Genomic DNA, 19178 nt, shown 5'->3' with positions numbered 1-19178 from the left:
TGACCCGCAAGACGAGAAATATGCCTCAGTGAGTATCAACAATCGTGGGGTTGTAAGAAAGTAATATCCTTACTGGAGGGAGGTATATGCATCCTAAATAGTCAATATTACTATAGTTGTGGAATTTAAGCATCAAGTAATATACTCAGCGTTCAATATAGAAGCAATCTAGTTACGTAGCAATGGGGGCCATAGTAGCCACCAGGTATATATATACCATACTAAGCTGAGCACTCCCCGATCTAGTTTCTGACAGCATGACTAACAAGATAGTCACACACGTAATACAATAAAAAAAGACAAGCAACGAATTCATAGTTCTAAGAACATATCAAAAATAGAATTGCCACAAGCCATCCAGCCACATCAATACAATAATCAAGAGCACAAAAAACACTACCGCATTCCATACCCGTTTAAAAAAAACGCCAAGAGCCGTACATTTGTTTTGACCGGTGGCAGACCTATTGTTTTGACTTTTCATCTAGCAAGTACGTAGTAGCTTTAGACTGTCGATCATTTCACAATTTGAGGGCCAGGGAACCCTGGCTCAGAATCACGTTTCCAGCATGCACCCCTCTCAAGATGCTCCAACGCATCCACTGCAAAAGTTTGACCCATTGTTCCCAATCGAGTACCACTATCATACGATGCAAAAAATCTGCTTTCAGGCATCACAGCCGGCCATTGACACATGTGTTTCTATATGCTAATAGATAAAATTCCTCCCAATGTGACCAATCAATGGGCGTCTCTGAGAGGAAAAGGGTCTTTACTCGGCTTGGGCCCGAGTCAAGGGCCGGGGCTGGGCCGAACGCTAGTATTCTAGTGTTTTCGATGTTAGAGGTGAGAGTACGTAAAGGGAACTAGTAAGTGAATGGTCGATGGTTTTTGGGGAGCTTTTTGTACAGAAATTTTTCTCCTTTCTCACTTGCACGAGATCGGTCATATAAGGGAGGCCACAGGGGCCTTAGTAGAATACCGAGGCCTACTAACTAGGCCACTTAGTGAGCAAGCTTTTTCTTAGCTCGGAAAGAACACCGCCACCTGAAGAAGATAGATTACGGATCTTGTATCGTGGTAATCATTTCCGATGCATACCTGTGGTTCCCCTGTACGTACGATACGGTACAAAGTGACAATACGCAATATATACGCAGGGTCCATGTGGAGGCGGTTGCGTACATATATCTGCTGAAGTATAAGCAAGGTACTGTATGGGCGTTCAATTTAAACATGTGTCCTCTCCACTCCACATCGAGTCAGGGGAAGATCTATTTCTTTGCGGACCCTGTATCTTCGACGGCGTCCTCGCGGTCCCAACTCTCCATTTCCAAAATTCGCACCCTTGCTTCGATATCGAGGATCTGCTGCTGCCAGAATTTCTTGGCCTTCTCTTGAAGCTCCCAGGTGGATTTGAATTGCTCCAGCATGAATGGTGGCATCTCGGCCTTCTTTCCCCGCTTATAATCGTATATTACCAGGTCTTCGTGGACGCGGGCAGCTGGTCGTTGCTTCGCTTCTGATATGATTACAGCCTGCAGATGAAATGCGTCTTTGTGCGAATGAGGAGAAGATGGGTCATGCGCGACTTTATGGTAGACAGTGACCTCGTCGGGGTATTTCATGGGCTACAGGGGAGACCCTATCTATTAGCAAACATCATGTCGTATTTGGGGTTGAGGATGGTCGCACGAATTTGTAATCGATCTTGATGCTCCTCAGAATGATCCCAATTCCGGTATTTCCGACAATATTCATCCACTCTTTCCTATGAGCAGGATCTATATGTGTGGCAAAGTTGCGAGTCATGTATACCCGTCCAGTTTCGGCGTATCGGACGTAGGTGACATTATTAACATGACCTGAGTAGAATGATTAGGAGCGGGGAATTGCGATGAAGAGGACGCTATTGAGGCTCCGAGAGTAGAACACTTATACATACCCTTGATAAGCTGTCAGCTAAATGTGCCGAATAATCACCTAGTTTCAGATATGGACGTTATCAACTTACCATGGTATCCTGTGATCCACGCAAAAGTTCTGCATTAGCACCACTACATTATGCCAGGTAGAAGATAAGTTTGCCCTACCATCTCTCCCCAAGCAACGCTTTGCCGGAACAAGCCCCTTCTTGTCGCATCTGTTAAGTAACCTTCGCTTCCAGCGATCAATTCACGCCAATCTCGCGCAATTTGTTGCAGTATCTCTCCGGCTTCTTGGACTTGTATCGGCTTTAGACCAAACATCATGCATCTGCCCAATCTCCTCTTTGTCGTGGTAAGCCATCGGGGATCGGTCCTGTGGGGTTGTGGTGCGGCAGTTTTGGATGATTCGGCATTTCGTGCTGCGGGGGCTGATGTTGATAAGGCACGAGTGCAGAGGAGCGAGTATTGTGAAGTGAGTACAGTAAAACCCTGCTTCTTGAATGCGCGAATTGGGGTCATTGTTGAGCAATTGAGCGTCGATATGCAGTGGTTGGAGATGTTTCGAGATGCTCCGGCTGCAACTCCGGCTATAGGAGGAGTGGAGTAAGCCTAGGTTGGGTGGGTCCTCAACCCCAATATAAGGCAGTTCGGAAGGTTACTTCTTGGTTCAAGTTTCCGTTGCTTGTATTGATTCTACATCTAGAACTACCACACTCTTGAGCTTTCTTTTTGACACAACTCAATTTGGTGAGAAACATATGCTAACTTACTCAGATGCGGCAGTAGCCAGACCCTCACCGTCCCCAAAAAGTTAAAAAGTGTAAAAATTCCTGGATTTACTGTTGTTACTCAAACTACGAAGTATTTTCTTCATAATATATTCATCAAAGCGAGCGACAATAGTTGGAGGTATTTACAAAACAGGAAAGCAGGATGTCGGCCAGCGATCTCCATTCGAAGATGTGATAGGCAGCTGCTCTAGTTTGAATGTGGGCGAACCTCTCAGGCTTAGACCTGGCTTAAGATTGACGACGAGACAAACCTCTCCTCAGTAAGGTCGAGTTCTTGCTCATACCCATCATCTTCACACTTTCCAAATAGTCGCTGGTACCGTGGGTAGGGTCACTATCCTGAGCATCTTCCGCATCGCACAAGGAACCCTCATCACCCGCTCCATTGGGACCAGAGACTTGGAAATATTCGCGGTCATTGGAGGAAGCGTCCTTCACCATGTTCTCTGCGGCCTCTGGAAGCCATCCGTTGATAAAATCTCCATGACTGCAGTATGAGGAGCCACAGGCGAGTTCCAATGGAGGGGTACCGGACCAGCCGTCTGGAAGGATCTTCCGCAAGTCGTAGCGAATGGAGAACCGGAGACGAGGGATACGCTTCATACCAATTGGGCATCGATTCTCGCCGTAGCCATCCACCCAATCGGGGTTGGCCGAGTAGGCATACTCCAGGGTGTCTGGGTTGGCACAGTCGGGAAAGAGGAGAAGAGTCTGCAGATGGTACTTGCACGTCTCGGTCGGGAAGGCTGCGTCGTCCTTCTCCTCTCCTGCCTGGCTATCACAGAACCATTGAATACCAGCGTTGTCATCCACGCCGTCCTGGGACGTAGCAGTGGCATTGCCTGCCAGAAGTTTCATGTTCTGGGGGATGGCAATCTCGGCACTGTTGACGTCGACATAGTAGGCGCTGAATCGGAAGATAGGGACTGCGGTATAATTTGAACCATCGACATGATAGAGGGTTGGAACCCCTAATTGCATTCATAAGCACCAGCATTCACATGCGATACCGAATATACTTACAGTAGGTCGAATAATCGTTGGGGTTCTTAGCTGTGGAACAGCCCTTTTGCAGCTCTTCAGATGTTTTAGTGTTGGCAGTAATAGCATCGGAGCCAAAGAAACTATGCATATGGCTAGTATATTTGCCAGGGACCACCAGAGGATCGATGTTTTTGAACATGAACAACCCAACATTTGTCACCGTGTAAGCTTGTGCAAGGCCTGCCGCCAGGGCAGACAGAACGATGGAGCGCATGATTGAAAGAGCGACAAGGTAAAAAGAAAGACTAGATGTTAAAGAAAAAAAGAATGAATGAATGAATAATGGCGGTTGCACATTATTTCACAGTGGTAGACTTCGGATATTCTAGCTTTTATAGTATACATCCTCTTGGTATCCATTCATTTTACATCCTTCTTGGAGCTGTTGGGGGGGTCATCATGGGCTGATTGATGGATAACGCTTAGGTTGGCACTGCAATTGTCTCCAGTGATAGTCAGGATCCAGCGATGCCATGAGGGACAATGGTCAGGGTTTTCCAACCATATCCGGCAATGATCACCTCATAGTCGTCGTGATAGCTGTTGAGATGGATCTAAGCGAGAGAAGTCAGTGTTTCACATTTGCCGCCGAATGACTGGGTCTGGTTTAAGGTTCCTCAGCTCTAGGGGCAACTGACTCGGTCGAGATCAATAGCCAAGGAGCTGGTCCTGTAGGATATATTAATTTATCCACCCATGCGTCAAATATCGGCGGCAAAGGCCTCATTGAGACATTGCTCCATTCTCTCGTAAATCCCGGTCGCGTGTACCCCTTCCCCTTCCCCTTCCCCTTTCCTTTCTTTATTCTATATTACTCATTCTGAATTGTAAACAGTATTTTTCCTTTTGCTTCTAGAATCCTGTTCTTCAAAGATAGAGTGGACTTCGCCAACAGCTGCGTGGGGACCCGTAGCCAATCTAGTCTACTTCAGCAAATACTCTCCGGGCACGAAGTTTCGGAATCTTCCAATTCACTAGGAAGTGTTGGCTTGCAATATATGCGAATAGCAACTTAAAATATTTAGGTGCCAATGGGAGAGAGCTTTATGTAGGCGGAATTTACGATATCGCACAAAAGATATACGAATATTTACCAGTACGTGCCTCGTAAGAGTTGCAGATGCAAAGCGAAGGTTTTGAATTTAGAGAACAAGCAGTCCCTGGTCGTGGTCTTTTATGCTCATATTTAACTATACTAGTATTGCCCGCTGTAAGACGTACCGGAAAAGAAGGAAAAAAGATGAAAAAAAGAATATTCGGTAGTGAAAGTGGATATTTCTATCCCCTGTGGGAACCAAGACTCATCTGATATTGGAATCACTACGGAGTACTACGTAGTATATTTTTCTGCTATCCGAGAATCTACCATATGCCATTCAAGGTCCCAAACGTGGTGGCCCCGGGAGCTTGACTGGTCCACGCGACGGAAAATTAATCCAGGGACTGCGGCTCAGGAACTCGCCGCCCCCCACTCTTCTCCAGCATGTTTCAAGCTTTCATTGAGCAAAATTTAGGGTTATGTCGAGCTGGTAGGTAAACTTTCGCCAGTGGTATGACCAAGAAAGTAAAGATGTACTGGATCCAGAGTCTGCAATGAATATGTTTGCTGCTTTTGTTATCCGTGCTACGACGTCACCGGGTAGTCTCGGTCAAAGCAACGTAAAGCCAACATAAAGTCCAGCCCATTTATCCCGCATCCTCAACACATCTTCACACCTTCCTCCTTCACAACACCCCCCTTCCTTCCATCTTAATTTTCAATCTCTTCGGGCTCAAGTGGGTGAACAATGACGAATCCTGAACTTCGTCGGCAAGTAATCAATATCTATAAAGGTTTGTAGAGTTGCTTCACTTGAGCTTCCCGCTTCAATCTACCATTCATGCTGAATTGCGCTGATTTTGTGAACGACAGAGTTACTCTTTCTCGGGCGGAACTACCCACTAGGTTATGAATACTTCAGGAATAGACTGCATAAGGCGTTTGCCAGCCAGGCACATCTGAGGGATGATGAGCAGATACGGAAGGGTATAGCACGGGCGGATTTTGTGAAGAAAGGTATGACCATCTAAAAGAGAGTGATAGCTTGAGTGTGGCTTACCTGCGGGGCTATAGAGATTGAGGCACTGTGAGTTTCCCGCATACCCTATGCTTCCTGACTTCAGCCCCTTCAACAACTTTCGATCACCATACGTCTACGACTTAAGCGATCCTACCAAGTCTACAGCAACAGACTAGCTTGCTTAAGACTCCGGTTTCAGCCCTTTTCCAGTCAATTATCATTATTCATCTATCATGCAATTGCCAAGAGAAACAATGACCGTCTATACTAACGAAAAAACGACCAGGTACTACTTGAAGCGATATCGCACGTTGAAACAGCGCTATGAACGCAATTAGGGCCAGTAAGGCAATTGGACATCACACCTTGACTGAAACGAAGTATACACATGGAAAATCAACATAAATGGGGTATCACCAATAGGAAGTGAGCAACGGGCTGCTCTGCTTTTTCTGCTTTTTCTTTGCTCGTCCACCCAAAAAACCAGGCGATTCTATGAGTTCTTTGTGCTAGGCCTTCTTTTGACCCCACCAAGCACTCACTTCCAAACATTCGCCATTTGCAAGGCCCCCTTTCTGGAACACATCGGCCATCATGGCTGTCCACCATCTATCCCATTCATCTCTACTCTTCCCGCTGGCCTCCATGAGGATAGGCTCCATGCCCTCGATCATCTGGATCACGGTCAAAAGAGCTGTGCGCCGGATGGACATTTGATCTGCCGTTAATTGCTTGCGCGCGCCACCGCTAGAGTCCTTGCTTTCTCGTTCCCACCGTAAGTCGCCTAGTGGTATAGCAATCCGGCGGCTATCCACTTTCTCTAAAACGTCCACCTCGGAGTTGAAGGATAGTCCAATCGTGGAACAAGGTAGTGCAGTGAGTTTGCGACGGTCGAATGCTTTCTCAGCCCAAGAGTTGTAGTCTTGAAGGAACTTGTTCTGCACTCGTGTGAATGGTGTGGCAGGCGAAAATGTGTAGGTTGCGGTCGCATCCGCAATTTCTTGTTCCCTCGATGCTAATTTACGAGCGGGCGCAGGATTAGGGAGCAGTGATCGGAATACTGAATCGGAATCCCATACTTCCAGGACGCCGCCCGGTTTGAGAACTCGCAGCGGCTCGCTCAAGCCGGATGCCTGCTGCGCTGGACTGGAGGGGCACATGGACGCATCCTTAATGAAGACAAAATCGAAATAATCGTCTGGGAAAGGCAAACGAGGCTTCCGTAGATCATGGCGCTTGAATTGCCAATTGACACCCTTTTTGCGCAAGTCAGGCGCTAAGGAAACGAGGTCAATACCGTGGAAAGCAACATTGCGAGCGCCACGACGGGCGAAATAGTCATGAGACAAGCTTGACCAGAGACCCGAACCGCATGCGATCTCAAGGACACGTTGGGGAGGGCGATCGGCAAAGTATGGGTTGCAGAAGGGGCCTCCGAAAACGCGCAGCAGCATGAGAGAGCGCAGAGTTTGGCGATGGATTTCCGGGAGATCGCATGGTAAAGGGTACAGACTTTCGGGGTCGCGCAAGTACGTGCGATCGCCCTGACGGATCAGAGGATAATTCGTGTAGTCATTCAGGGAATTGAGCGAGGAAGTGGACGTCGCTGCTCTGGTAGGACCGGTTGAGCTTAGGATCGAATGCAGGTCGGAGCCAGAAGCTGCAGCGGGGGCGAACGCCGCCGTGCTGACTGACATCATATCCATTTCTGAAACAAAATCCCCGTTCTCATCGGTCGAGCGTTAAGGTGGATCTGCCAGGGGTGGTTTGCATTCTCGTGCACAGCAGGAGTCAGTAGTTCAAAGCATTGTACAATTATTGTTGGAACCGAATACAAGGGCGCTTAGAAATGGGAAAGAGAAGGTGCAAGGAGGGAAAGAAAGGAAAGAACTATGTCAGGACGCAGTCCGACGCAGAGAATGGTCCATGGAAGAGAGAGAAAGAGAGATTGAGAAGAGAGCGAGGGGGGGCAAGAAAAAAAGAGCATCGTGACAGGAAAACCACGGCCAAGTCCCGTCCCACGACCCCTAAAAGCGGCCTGTCCACTCCACTACGACCGGAGCCTACTTAATACTACTCTATATTGGGTTACGGAAGGTCTCGGTCTCTCATGCTTCTACCTTCATGATTTCTTCCGAGGCGGTCAACCGATGGAAGCATCGGCGGTGGTTCTTGACTGACCTCTCTCTTTTTTTTTTTTTGGGTTTTTGCCTCCCACCACGGATACAACTGTTACAGACGGAGAAGCGCGATACTCCGTCCACTAGTGGCGGAAATCCTGCATAATACCTTCCTGCAAAGCCGGGCATCCACCCCGCCACCGCCGCCGTATGGATGGATCACCAGGTGTCTTGTTGTTTACAACTAGTAGTTCATCTTTCGTTTCAGCTCCCAAGCCCCCCTTGGGTCTGTGATCAGACTTTAAAGTTCACGGAGAACATCTGTCAGGTCATGCGTGTGAGAGTTCAAGAATTGATGATCGGAGAATCGGTTTGAAAATCGGTCGCAGTGGAACCATCACACCAAACCGAAATTTTTGAATCGAACACCCAACCACCGTTGAGGTCTGGAAGCTAACGTAGGTACAGACTTTGATAGTGGCCACTAACTAATTACAGCTACTTTGATTAGCTGTGGAGAATTCGGTAGAATAAGTAAGAGAGGGAAAGAGAATAAATCAAAAACAAAAACAGGGAAGCATGGGCGAACGGTTTCTTTTTTTTTTTTCTTGGAAGGTAGAAAAGATTCGTTTATTGCTCTCCGATGTTGATGCAAAGTGGTTCTAGAATATCGAGAACCATGAAATTCAAAATTTTGAATGTTGGGACGCTCGAGAACGGCTAAGGTGACACGGAGGAGCAATCGATGACAACATTCCCCCATACGCCGGATGCTCCTCATTGGACTTCCACCGTATGGGGAATCTCGGGTGGCGGTCCGGTTTGTGAACAATTGCGATGCACGTGCTGGCACGGGTCACTGGGTGGCCTGAGGCCTTAGGTACTTTGGCAATGGGTATCGAGGCAGGCTAAATCACGTTGTTGTTTCAGGCAGAGATGTACGGAGTCCTAGGAATTGAGGGGCTCGTTCGGCCCTTTAACACGGTCTTGTCCCCCAATTGACTTTGAGAAGCTGCCAGAGGAAAAATAAGAGCCCGCTCTATACCGGTTATGCAACACTTGCAACCCTCTGCCGTTTCTTGGCATCAAACTATCGCTCTTAACTCAGCACTAAGCTCTCTTGAGTGCGGCAGAACAAGGATGGTGAGACGGATATAGTTTATATCTGCTGAAATTGTACTTATTTGACATCCGTGAGGGTTGATTATGTGTAACCAAGAAGCTCTAGCGTAAGTAAATTATGGGCATTGCTGGCCACGGAAGAGATGAACATGGCTTGATTTAAGGAGGAATTAATGTGGTGGTTGTGTTGCAATATGAAGCACACTGGAATGAAAGTCGACAAGTTTTGTGTACCCTCTTGACCAGAATATATATATATATATATATATATACTTTTTGATAGAGGGAGATATTTCAAAGTAGAACTCAGTTGCTACCCCCGAGTATACAATCTTCCATGTTGTTATTTTGGACTACCTTCAGTGGTTAGAATACCTATATAGGTGATTGTGGAACCATTTCGAACTCAACCGCATTTGCAGGTTGACTCTTGGCCTAGCACCAACTGTCTACTTGTGACATGAACGCAGGAACATGAGGCACGCTAAATATAGATTGAAATGTGGTATATCTGTCATTCAAGAAATAAAGGACAACCCAATTTCAAAGGCAACCACCACGACCAACAAAGGGTGGGCATTTTCATTGGGCATTGGTACCAAGCCAGCGTTTGAGTCTTGCTGATTTAGCTGCATATTTTGAAAGGAAAGGTCACACAATATGGTTGCAGTTGACTCCATCCTTTGTTTGGAGACGGAGATCAAAAACACCATGCTCCAGTATAGAGCCCACTAGTAGGCATTAGTTGGTAAAGCCATGTCTGTGTAGTATCAGCTTGAAAGGTAGAGCTGGTTGGGTAGAAAGGGTACATTGGGGGCGACGCAGCTATCAAGCCCGTTCCACCCGACTACTAGTACTGTGTATCGGGGTGGAAGTGGATAATCGAGGTAAACACTCACATATTACATAGTAGGGTCCATGGAAGCGGGAACAACAAAGGTCATTGTTCAATGATGTATCCTGTGAATGATTAGAAAACTAAATTTCGTTAACAACCATGGGTTCTTCCACAAGGGGAGGTAGTAGAAGGAAGCCTTCTGGACAATACGGTACGTGCTATATAGGTTAGTGCCAGTGGACCTTTTTTCAGATCCCCGGTGGATTTGGCTGAAAGCGACACTTTTGAGAAGAAACAAAATCCGGGCGTCTTGAAAGCGGTCTTGGCTGATCGGCGGCGGCGAATCACGCCCTCGGATGCCGGGCCACGTGATCTCAGCGACTCCCGCCTTGGATGCAAAGCACTTTGCAGCGTCAAAGCGATGAGGAACTCATCTCCACAAGCCTTTGGCGCCTTAGTTACATCTGTTCACCGATTTATACGTGCCGTTCGTCACATCTATTCAACCTCATTGTCCTTGGGGCCGCTGTTTAACTCCGCTCCAGGCTTCTCGCTAGACCGCCTCCCCCACTTGTTACTGTGACTCGCTCGTCCGACGCCGGCCCCTATCATTCGACCGTACGTCACCTGTTAGGCTTCAAGATCTTCGGTTGCGACTGAAATTGACAACAGACAATTTTATAGTGGAATTGCTGCGGTTGTGATTTCCAGAGAGACACTTTGATTCGGGGCGGTTCCGCTTCAGGACCCCATGTTGAAGAGAAGGAGAGAACGAACCCGGTCCCCGACTCCTCTCTCTCCTGCCACTGCTCTACTGTCTCCAGCGTCGCTGACCCTCACTTTCTCCGAAACTCCCCCTCAAGCAAATAACTCACGGTCTCATCTGCCACGGTAAATGGCAGATGGTACCTACAGGTTCCAGCAGCCTGGGGCCGGGCAGTTCTTCTTTCAAACGCAACAACAACAACCTTCTCATCAACGACACCTTGTCCGGAACGGGACGAATTCTCCGACAGGAAGACTGAAATTTAGCCACGACACACCATCGCCTTCACGATCCCCTCCTCTTGGCCAGGCAGCTGCGCTCAATCCATTCACCATGTACAGTCAGACGCACCAAGGGCAGCATGTCCTGATGAATGGCGGCCAGGCTCACCAACGCTTCGGCATGCAGATGCCGAAGTTTCAATCCCAGAGTCATCATCCTCACCCTGCACAGCAAGCTCATCACCACACACACCACAACCAAGCCTCCCACAATATCAACCACCAGCACAACTTCTCCAGCGGGGCGTTGGCTGCCGCTACTCCTCATTTCACCCCGAGCCACATGCAGAATGGGGCTCATGCTAACGTTGACGAAGATATCGATGAATCCATGAATGAACATTGGCAACAACAGCTTCAGCTGGCCGCTGAATCGCGGCAGGCGAGTTCCCCGCATTACTATGCCCGGGCCGTCGCTCAACAGACCAAGGGCATCCAGATCGCTCCCAGTCAGCCTGAACCCCAGGAGAATGGAGGTGATGTGAAGAATGGGCTGACGAAAGTAAAAGCATCCCCTCGCCAGGGCTGGTATGCCCTCGATTTCGGAGGACAAGGACTTCGTGCACTCTCCACGTCTTTGTTCAGTTACGATTTCCTGAAGGAGCTGTACCTAAATCACAACAAACTCAAGGTGCTACCCCAGACAATTGGCCAGCTTCGGAAACTCGAACACCTGGATCTCTCGGGCAATGACCTCGCCGAACTTCCCGAGGAGATCGGCATGCTTACGAGCCTGAAGAAGCTTTACCTGTTCGATAACAATATTCGCACGCTCCCTTACGAAATGGGATACCTCTACCGGTTGGACACTCTGGGAATTGAGGGCAACCCATTGAACGATATTCTTAAGTCTCAGATTATGAAGGAGGGTACCAGAGCCCTGATCAAGTATCTGAGGGAAGAAATGCCAGGTTTGTGAAACCATCCAGTCATGTTGATGGAGATTCTTGTTTTCATCCATGCTAACGAATGTACCTTAGAAAACCCCCCACCTCCGGACAGAGATTGGGTTATCCTTGACGAGACTGCGGGTACCTCCACTGAGAAGATCACCGTCCTTTCCCATAACGCACTGTGCGATTCATCTGCGACACAGTCCCACTTCGGATATACTCCTTCTCGTGCTTTGTCATGGGAGTTTAGAAGGGATCTCATCCTTAGCGAGCTAAGGTCTCATGACTCGGATATTGTTTGTCTGCAAGAAGTAGACCAAGGCAGCTACAACGGTTATTTCAGAGAGCAATTGGCTTACAATGGTTACAAGGGTGTATATTGGCCACGAGGAAGAGCCATGGGTATGCAGGAGGAAGAAGCCAAGTCTGTCGATGGCTGTGCCACCTTCTTCAAGGGGACCAAGTTTATTCTTCTTGATAAGCAGATGATCAACTTTGGCCAGACGGCAGTACGGAGACCTGATGCGAAGGGCCAGGATGACATATACAACAGATTATGGCAGAAGGATCACATTGCAGTTGTTGTATTCCTTGAAAACAGGCTGACGGGCTCGCGGTTCATCGTCGTGAATGCTCATCTCTATTGGGACCCGGCTTTCAAGGATGTCAAGTTGATCCAGACAGCTATTCTTATGGAAGAGATCACGAAGCTCTCCGAGACGTACGCAAAATGGCCTGCGTGCACGGACAAGGCGGCGTTCCGCTTCTCAGAAGCGGAAGGTGGTGAAGCGCAAACTCCACCGGAACCCGCTCCATCCATGGAGTATAGCAGTGGCGATCAAATCCCTCTTTTCATGTGCGGAGATTTCAACTCATCGCCTGGGTCAGCGGCGTATAACCTGATTGCAAATGGACGGCTATCGGAAGAGCATCCGGATCTCGAGAAGCGACTTTATGGAAACTTGAGTCGGGTTGGTATGACCCACCCGTTCAAGTTGAAATCCGCATACAACTCGATCGGCGAGTTGAGTTTCACGAATTATACACCTGATTTTAAGGATATTCTGGATTATATCTGGTTTACATCGAATACGCTTCATGTTTCGGCGTTACTCGGCGAGGTGGACAAGGACTATCTACAGAAGGTTCCCGGGTTCCCTAACTTTCATTTTCCTAGTGATCATATCGCATTGTTTGCGGAGTTTGTTGTTAAAGGGAAAAAGGGGAAGGTTGTGGAGGCGGATTTTGGACCGCAACGGAATTGAGGGATGGTGCATGCTGAATCTTACGAGACTGGTGTTTGCGTAGCCGGTTTATCTTGTTATCTCGGAATCTTTGGGGGCTTTTCGCGTGTCTGTGGTGTTCGTCTACTGCTTTTGCTTTTCTCATTTCCTCTTTTTAAACATTCTTGTGAGTCTTATCTGTTGTCATTGCTGTCGCCAGAGGGCGTTCGTGCAATCGAACCTGCGTATGATTTTCTTGGAAAGTAGCTTTCAACGGCGCGGCAGTTTCATATCTTTCTCATTACATGTGCTAGGATCTTACTCTTTCCCTCATGTCGAATTTCTACTCACATCTGTGGCTTTTTTTTCCATACTTGGTGTTGAGGGGCTGAAGGTCACCTGGCTTGGAGTAGTTGGGTCATGAAGACGTTTCTCTGCTTTGCTATGGTTTCTTCTTAGGCGAATGGTGGATTTATCTTTGGTCGCTTGTTTTCATATAGCCCTGAGGTCTTGCACAGCGTCTCCAGGTGAGTAGAGGACTGCCTATAAGTGTACTATGGTTGCTCGATGGCGAGGTAAATTTTCTTGATATATTAAACCGTGGTTCATTTTATACTCAGAATATCGGTAGCAGTCAAGCATAGAGAGAATAATCTTGTTGAAGGAAGTAGATATGTCTATCTATACATGAGTCTTGGATATAATACAGTTGTGGCTGATGTTACAAATAATGGGGGTATCCAAACTAAAAGCGATTCACTGTTTCTGGGAATCCTCTATCCGTCTCCAGACCCCAACAAACCCTCCGCCGACTATACGGGAACCGACCTTCGGCCGACAGACAAGCACATTATCTTCTTCCTTGGGCGCTTCCTCAGGGGTAGAGATGCTCTCCACGGAACCGTCGTCAAGAGCCTCCCGATCTTGATGGACAGCACCTTCGCTCGTTTCAGAGGGCTCATTCCACGACGAGGGATCCGCGCGAGACTTTCTCACCGCAAAGCGAACGTCCCATTGACGTCCGCTACTGATGCCGGCACCGAGCTCAACGACCTTCTCTAGGATGAATGGCAACTTCTGCCGACGGATCAGATCTACGCAATCACCGATCTGTGTGATGCTGGGCATGAATACAGCGAGCACACCGTTCTCTTTCAGGATCGGGGCCACGTGGGTGATGCGCTGGTGCGCGGCTGGCATATCCAGGATCGCATACGAGAGGAACGGGTCGGCCGATTTCTGCGTTAGGGGTAGAAGACTAGTAGGGGTGCGGAGCCGTTTCTGCTCTGTTATCCAGTTTTCGACGTGACCTACGTAGAAATCGACGTTTCCTGCGTAGAGACCACGTCGGAAGCCGCGGACGATTTTCTCAGCGTGGGCGGAGAATTTTGGAGATACGTCCACGGTGTGGATTATGGCTCTGCGTTGACTGCGCCATGTATCCCATTGTTGTTGGGTTGGGTCGATGGCTGTTTCGTTCTTGGGCGCACTTTTTTTGTCCTTTTCTTCTGGTTTCTCGTCCGGTCGTACGGGCCGGCCTTGTAGGTATTGGATTTGGGATTGAGCTGGTAGCGGCGGGGGTGTTGGGTTTGCCGCTTGGATTGCGCGTGCCAGGTGCAGCGTTAGGGAACCATGGCCCGTTCCGGATTCGAGGATTTCGAGAGGCTGTTGAGTGTGTTCTTCTCCTTCTGCTGGAGGTGCTACGTGGATATCGAGTAGGGAGACGATGAGATTGGCGTCCGCAGCGTAGATCTATCGACACAGTATTAACTATCTAGGCACGCAGCGGAGCCATCAATGGTGAAGAATCGCATCCATACCGGTGTTACCAAGCGAGGCGTCAGGACGACATATTCGTCCAGCGTAGGGAGAGTGAGTCGATATTCGGGGCCTGTGCTCGGGTGGAGAAATGATGTTAGACTTCAATTTTTCCTTTCATGTCCCTTCGACTAATTGATATTATGCTGACCTTTCTGGGCCTGAATTCGCTCGCGGACTCGCCGGCCGATGATGCTGCTGTGCTCTAGATACCCACGCCGGAGGTCTGTTTTCTGACCCGGTTGCAAGGGTTTCGTTAACGATGGGGTTTTGCCATGGATAATTGCTCGGTCTCCCTCTAATCGTTCAAGTTTGGTTATTAATGATGAGCGCAATAATGCGACGGAACCGTGGAGAAGAAGCATACCTCGAAAGACGGAGAAGTCCGTATCGATAGACCTACGGAACGTAGGGACTGGCTTGGGAGAAGTCAGTCCCAAGGCTCGCCGCAGCGATTGAAGCATACGAGCCATGCAATTGAGATTGAATTAAATGGCCGTATGACGTGGGAAGATCTTATAATCCGTAAACTGGATCTGATGTTCTTTCTCGGAATTAGTTCTTCGGTTCGGCTAAAAGTGAAGGGACCTTAACCAAGAAAAAATAAAAAAAAAAAAAAAGAAAGCCAGGCCCCATAATTGAGATAGCGTGATATCAGATATTACATCAACGGGTAAATTTCTCTCATTTTTACTCCGCATAATTCCCAGAAACTGGTTTAGTGCGGTTTACTCCGTACTAAATCGTTGAACTACCGCTCAGGCACCACATTTGTTCAATCAGGCAACTCTAAACACTGGTTTGATTGAAGGATGGCTGAACTACTAAACAGATCGAGTATAGCCACATCGCGGGGTTTATCTCCTGGCTTCCCTTCCTTTTCCTCTTCACCGGTGGGATGTCAAATGAATACCGCATCCTTTTAGCTTTCACTCCTATTCAGACTCCTTTTTTTTTTTTTTTTTTTTTTAAACAATCCACCTACTCATTTTTGTTCTCTGTTTTCATCGTGATTACACGTAGCAAGTAATCACTTCCATACACTGTCATCATGAGCGCCTCAAATCTTCCTTATATGAAGACTAACCCCAAGATCATCTTCTTCACGGACTTTGACGGGACCATTACACTCCAGGACAGCAATGACTTCTTGGTACTTGTCTTCCCAGAACCTGTTACAGGACTCCTCGCTAATTGACCTTTGCCTAGACTGACAACCTCGGATATGGACAAGAGAAGCGTCGTCAAGGGAACCTTGACGTCTTGGAGAACAAAGTTAGCTTTCGGTATGTATCACGGTGTAGGTAATCCCCCCGGGGCACAGTCTGTTAACCCGTTTGCTGTTAGTGATGCCTTCCGTGAGATGCTAGACAGCGTCAAGGTTCCCTTCAATGAATGCATCGAGCAACTGAAAAAGAACATGCAGCTTGATCCATATTTTATCGAATTCTACCACTGGTCCAAGGAAAACAACGTGCCCATTGTAGTATTGTCATCCGGCATGACCCCGGTCATTAGCGCCCTGTTCGAAACTCTACTAGGACATAAACCCGATGACCACCTCGTTATTGTCGCCAACGATGTGGAAAGCCGCGATGGCAAGGATATTAATACTGAGGGTGGTTGGCAGATTAAGTATCACGATGATAGCCATTTTGGTCACGACAAATCCCTGGAGATTAAGCCCTATGCCGCTCTGCCGGACAACGTACGCCCGACCTTGTTGTACGCGGGAGATGGGGTCTCGGACTTGTCGGCTGCTTCGGAGACCGATCTTTTATTTGCTAAGAAAGGAAGGGGTGCGTGTTTTCCCTGGGATTTTCTTATTGATTCTTCCACCCTCTCCAGTGAGCTGATTATTCCTAGATCTGGTGACCTACTGCGAGCGTCAAGGGACACCCTTCACCGTCTTCGAGAGCTGGTCCTCAATCCTGGCCACAACGAAAGACATCCTGAGCGGCAAGGTCACGATCAAGAAGGTGGCCCAGGAAGGACTCGAAAATGTCCACAAAGAGAAAAACTAAAGTAAGACATCTGAGATTATTAACGGCGAGGCCGTTGGATTTATATAGAGAGAGAAAGAGAGCCCCATAGATACTAAATATACATCGTAAAGATAGTGAGCACCCTGATTCATAGTAATTTCCTGGCAATAAACTTTCTGGCCACTGATGACAGGCCCATGGACCCACAGGGCTCGATCGGCCCAGTCAGGGTGGGCGTGACCGCCTTCTAGACTTGGCGGGATTTGTGGCGACCTTCAAAATACGGGGGAATTTCGGGTCCAACTGAGCTGCTTTATCCTCCATTTCACGGCCCCTTGAGATGACCTAGTGTTGGGTCTTCTCTGTGGCGAGCCCCAACTCTTCTTTTGCGGCTTGCTATACTTCATCATGCTTCAGCGCTCGGCAGTTTTTTATCGATTTAGAACTTGCCAGGGGTTTTCACTACCAACATGACACGCCGATTTGTATGGTCCCTCGCATCGATTTCTACAGCTTGTGTATGATGTTTAAGTGTCTAATATGTCTTCTCATAGGTTCGCGCGGGTGTACAACTCGCAGTATTTGCTGTTTGTATACTGCTTTTCGTCGTAACTCTAGATAACCGGTTTCGCGTCCTACCTGCCGCTATCCATGGCCACCTTCCTTCGCACTATTCAGGACTCGTTGTTACAGATGTCACCATCAAATCGTGCTCGCATATCAACCCTTTCTCCAAATGCAAACCTATTTCGCCGTCATGGACACAGGTCGACAAGGATCTATATTTGCGCACTGGTTGGACGTCCACCGCCTTTGTCCAATTTGAGCGGAAAAGGGAGGAGGACCTACTTCCTACGGACAAAGTTGTGATTGATTTGAAGATTAGTCGGCTTGTTCCAGAGACCTCTGAAGATAATAAGAATGGGGAGAAAGACGAAGCTACGTGGGAACCGAGACCAGGTGGAATCTGGCTGAGACGAACAGCCAAGCGCCACGCGAGTGACTCGCAGACTGCGATCACCTTGGTCGATGTTCTTTTCGGTGCCGATGCGGTGGATCCACGGATTGGCTGGGAGGTCAGAGATACGCCGCTGCTACTGGATAGTCGAACGGAGGAATTAGAAGCCCGTATCAGTATTCAGAGGGGAGATCCTCAGAAGCTGAAAAGACCAATTCCCAGAATCAATGAACATGGTCGCTTTAAGATTATGCAGTTGGCCGACTTGCATTTGAGTACCGGTCTTGGACTGTGCCGTGACCCTATCCCAGCGGAACCTGTTCCTGGCCAGAAGTGTGAGGCTGACCCGCGGACGCTTGAGTTTGTGGAGAGGCTCCTGGATGAAGAGAAGCCCGATATGGTGGTCCTTACTGGTGATCAGGTGAATGGTGAAACCTCTAAGGATGCACAAAGTGCGCTTTTTAAGTCTGTCAAGCTGCTTGTGGATCGCAAGATTCCCTACGCAGCTATTTTTGGCAATCACGACGACGAGGGCAATCTCAACCGGTCGGAGCTTATGGCTATGTTAGAGCAACTGCCGTATTCAATGTCATCGGCTGGCCCTGAAGATATAGACGGTGTCGGTAACTACATCGTCGAGGTTCTCGGCCGTGGTAATAGCGCACACTCAGCTTTGACGCTTTATCTTCTTGATTCGCATTCGTATTCGCCAGATGAACGGCAATTTCGAGGTTATGACTGGATCAAGCCCAGCCAGATCCGCTGGTTCAAGAACACTGCCCAAGGCCTTAAGAGGAAGCACCATGAATATGCGTACATGCACATGAACATGGCATTCATTCATATCCCGCTGCCTGAATACCGTGACCCAAATAACCTGTACATTGGCAATTGGGACGAACCCCCAACCGCTCCAGGATTCAATTCAGGCTTCAAGGATGCACTTGAAGAGGAGGGTATCCTATTCGTTAGCTGTGGACAGTAAGTTCAACCCTGTTTTGCCCAATTAATATGTGACGTCTTTTGTTGCTAATGGACTTGTAGTGACCACGTCAATGACTACTGCATGATTAACAACAACAAAGACGAGAAGCCATCGCTCTGGATGTGTTACGGAGGGGGTGTTGGATTCGGAGGCTATGGAGGCTATAAAGACTATGTCCGGCGTGTGAGGTTCTTTGACTTCGACATGAATGCAGGGCGGGTTATGACATATAAGCGACTTGAGTATGGTGAAACAGAGGCCAAGATCGATGAACAGATGATAGTTGATGGTGGTGCTGTGAAAGGAATGTCGTGAAAAGATGAACATTCACAGGGCATTTCATATTAAGGGTTAGCGAAAAAAAGA

At 48.2% G+C, this 19178-nt stretch overlaps 8 protein-coding genes across 8 annotated transcripts; 3 read left to right on the top strand and 5 right to left on the bottom strand.

Annotated features, from left to right (window-relative positions):
- Positions 1 to 1274: 1274 nt before the first annotated feature.
- BDV38DRAFT_274467 (thioesterase family protein) lies at positions 1275 to 2447 on the bottom strand (the record flags this gene model as incomplete). The annotated part of the gene is made up of 4 exons (XM_032057851.1): positions 1275 to 1631; positions 1696 to 1865; position 1946; positions 2094 to 2447. The coding sequence occupies 4 exons, from the start codon at positions 2445 to 2447 to the stop codon at positions 1275 to 1277; spliced, it is 882 nt and encodes a 293-aa protein (XP_031909321.1).
- Positions 2448 to 2713: 266 nt separating this feature from the next.
- On the bottom strand, positions 2714 to 4066 carry BDV38DRAFT_258778 (DUF1996 domain-containing protein). Its single transcript, XM_032055765.1, has 2 exons — positions 3743 to 4066; positions 2714 to 3690 (listed from the first exon to the last, which is right to left on the bottom strand). Exons 1-2 carry the CDS (start codon positions 3975 to 3977, stop codon positions 2948 to 2950), a joined length of 978 nt encoding a protein of 325 aa, XP_031909320.1. The 5' UTR covers positions 3978 to 4066; the 3' UTR covers positions 2714 to 2947.
- Positions 4067 to 5414: 1348 nt separating this feature from the next.
- Positions 5415 to 6247, top strand: BDV38DRAFT_188112 (electron transfer flavoprotein regulatory factor 1). The gene is made up of 4 exons (XM_032052214.1): positions 5415 to 5596; positions 5676 to 5819; positions 5877 to 5889; positions 6110 to 6247. Exons 1-4 carry the CDS (start codon positions 5551 to 5553, stop codon positions 6159 to 6161), a joined length of 255 nt encoding a protein of 84 aa, XP_031909319.1. The 5' UTR covers positions 5415 to 5550; the 3' UTR covers positions 6162 to 6247.
- BDV38DRAFT_188105 (class I SAM-dependent methyltransferase) lies at positions 6114 to 7730 on the bottom strand. The gene has a single exon (XM_032052213.1). It carries the CDS (start codon positions 7527 to 7529, stop codon positions 6333 to 6335), a length of 1197 nt encoding a protein of 398 aa, XP_031909318.1. The 5' UTR covers positions 7530 to 7730; the 3' UTR covers positions 6114 to 6332.
- A 263-nt stretch (positions 7731 to 7993) lies between these two features.
- Positions 7994 to 9395, bottom strand: BDV38DRAFT_258775 (uncharacterized protein; the record flags this gene model as incomplete). Its single annotated transcript, XM_032055764.1, has 1 exon — positions 7994 to 9395. A coding segment is annotated over exon 1 (293 nt), but the record flags the coding sequence as incomplete, so codon positions are not given.
- Positions 9396 to 10245: 850 nt separating this feature from the next.
- Positions 10246 to 13760, top strand: BDV38DRAFT_258772 (CCR4-Not complex 3'-5'-exoribonuclease subunit Ccr4). The gene is made up of 3 exons (XM_032055763.1): positions 10246 to 10521; positions 10588 to 11861; positions 11931 to 13760. Exons 2-3 carry the CDS (start codon positions 10799 to 10801, stop codon positions 13106 to 13108), a joined length of 2241 nt encoding a protein of 746 aa, XP_031909316.1. The 5' UTR covers positions 10246 to 10521; positions 10588 to 10798; the 3' UTR covers positions 13109 to 13760.
- A 62-nt stretch (positions 13761 to 13822) lies between these two features.
- BDV38DRAFT_274463 (tRNA (adenine-N(1)-)-methyltransferase) lies at positions 13823 to 15357 on the bottom strand (the record flags this gene model as incomplete). The annotated part of the gene is made up of 4 exons (XM_032057850.1): positions 13823 to 14818; positions 14887 to 14986; positions 15017 to 15182; positions 15252 to 15357. The coding sequence occupies 4 exons, from the start codon at positions 15355 to 15357 to the stop codon at positions 13823 to 13825; spliced, it is 1368 nt and encodes a 455-aa protein (XP_031909315.1).
- Positions 15358 to 15935: 578 nt separating this feature from the next.
- BDV38DRAFT_274462 (uncharacterized protein) lies at positions 15936 to 19127 on the top strand (the record flags this gene model as incomplete). Its single annotated transcript, XM_032057849.1, has 6 exons — positions 15936 to 16037; positions 16094 to 16170; positions 16232 to 16683; positions 16751 to 16887; positions 17424 to 18808; positions 18872 to 19127. 6 exons carry the CDS (start codon positions 15936 to 15938, stop codon positions 19125 to 19127), a joined length of 2409 nt encoding a protein of 802 aa, XP_031909314.1.
- Between the last annotated feature and the right edge of the window lie 51 nt (positions 19128 to 19178).

Source organism: Aspergillus pseudotamarii (genome assembly GCF_009193445.1).
Source record: "Aspergillus pseudotamarii strain CBS 117625 unplaced genomic scaffold BDV38scaffold_69, whole genome shotgun sequence".
NCBI classification, from domain to species: Eukaryota; Fungi; Ascomycota; class Eurotiomycetes; order Eurotiales; family Aspergillaceae; genus Aspergillus; species Aspergillus pseudotamarii.
Note: the sequence above shows the minus strand (reverse complement) of the source record. Positions and strands in the feature narration are given on the sequence as shown.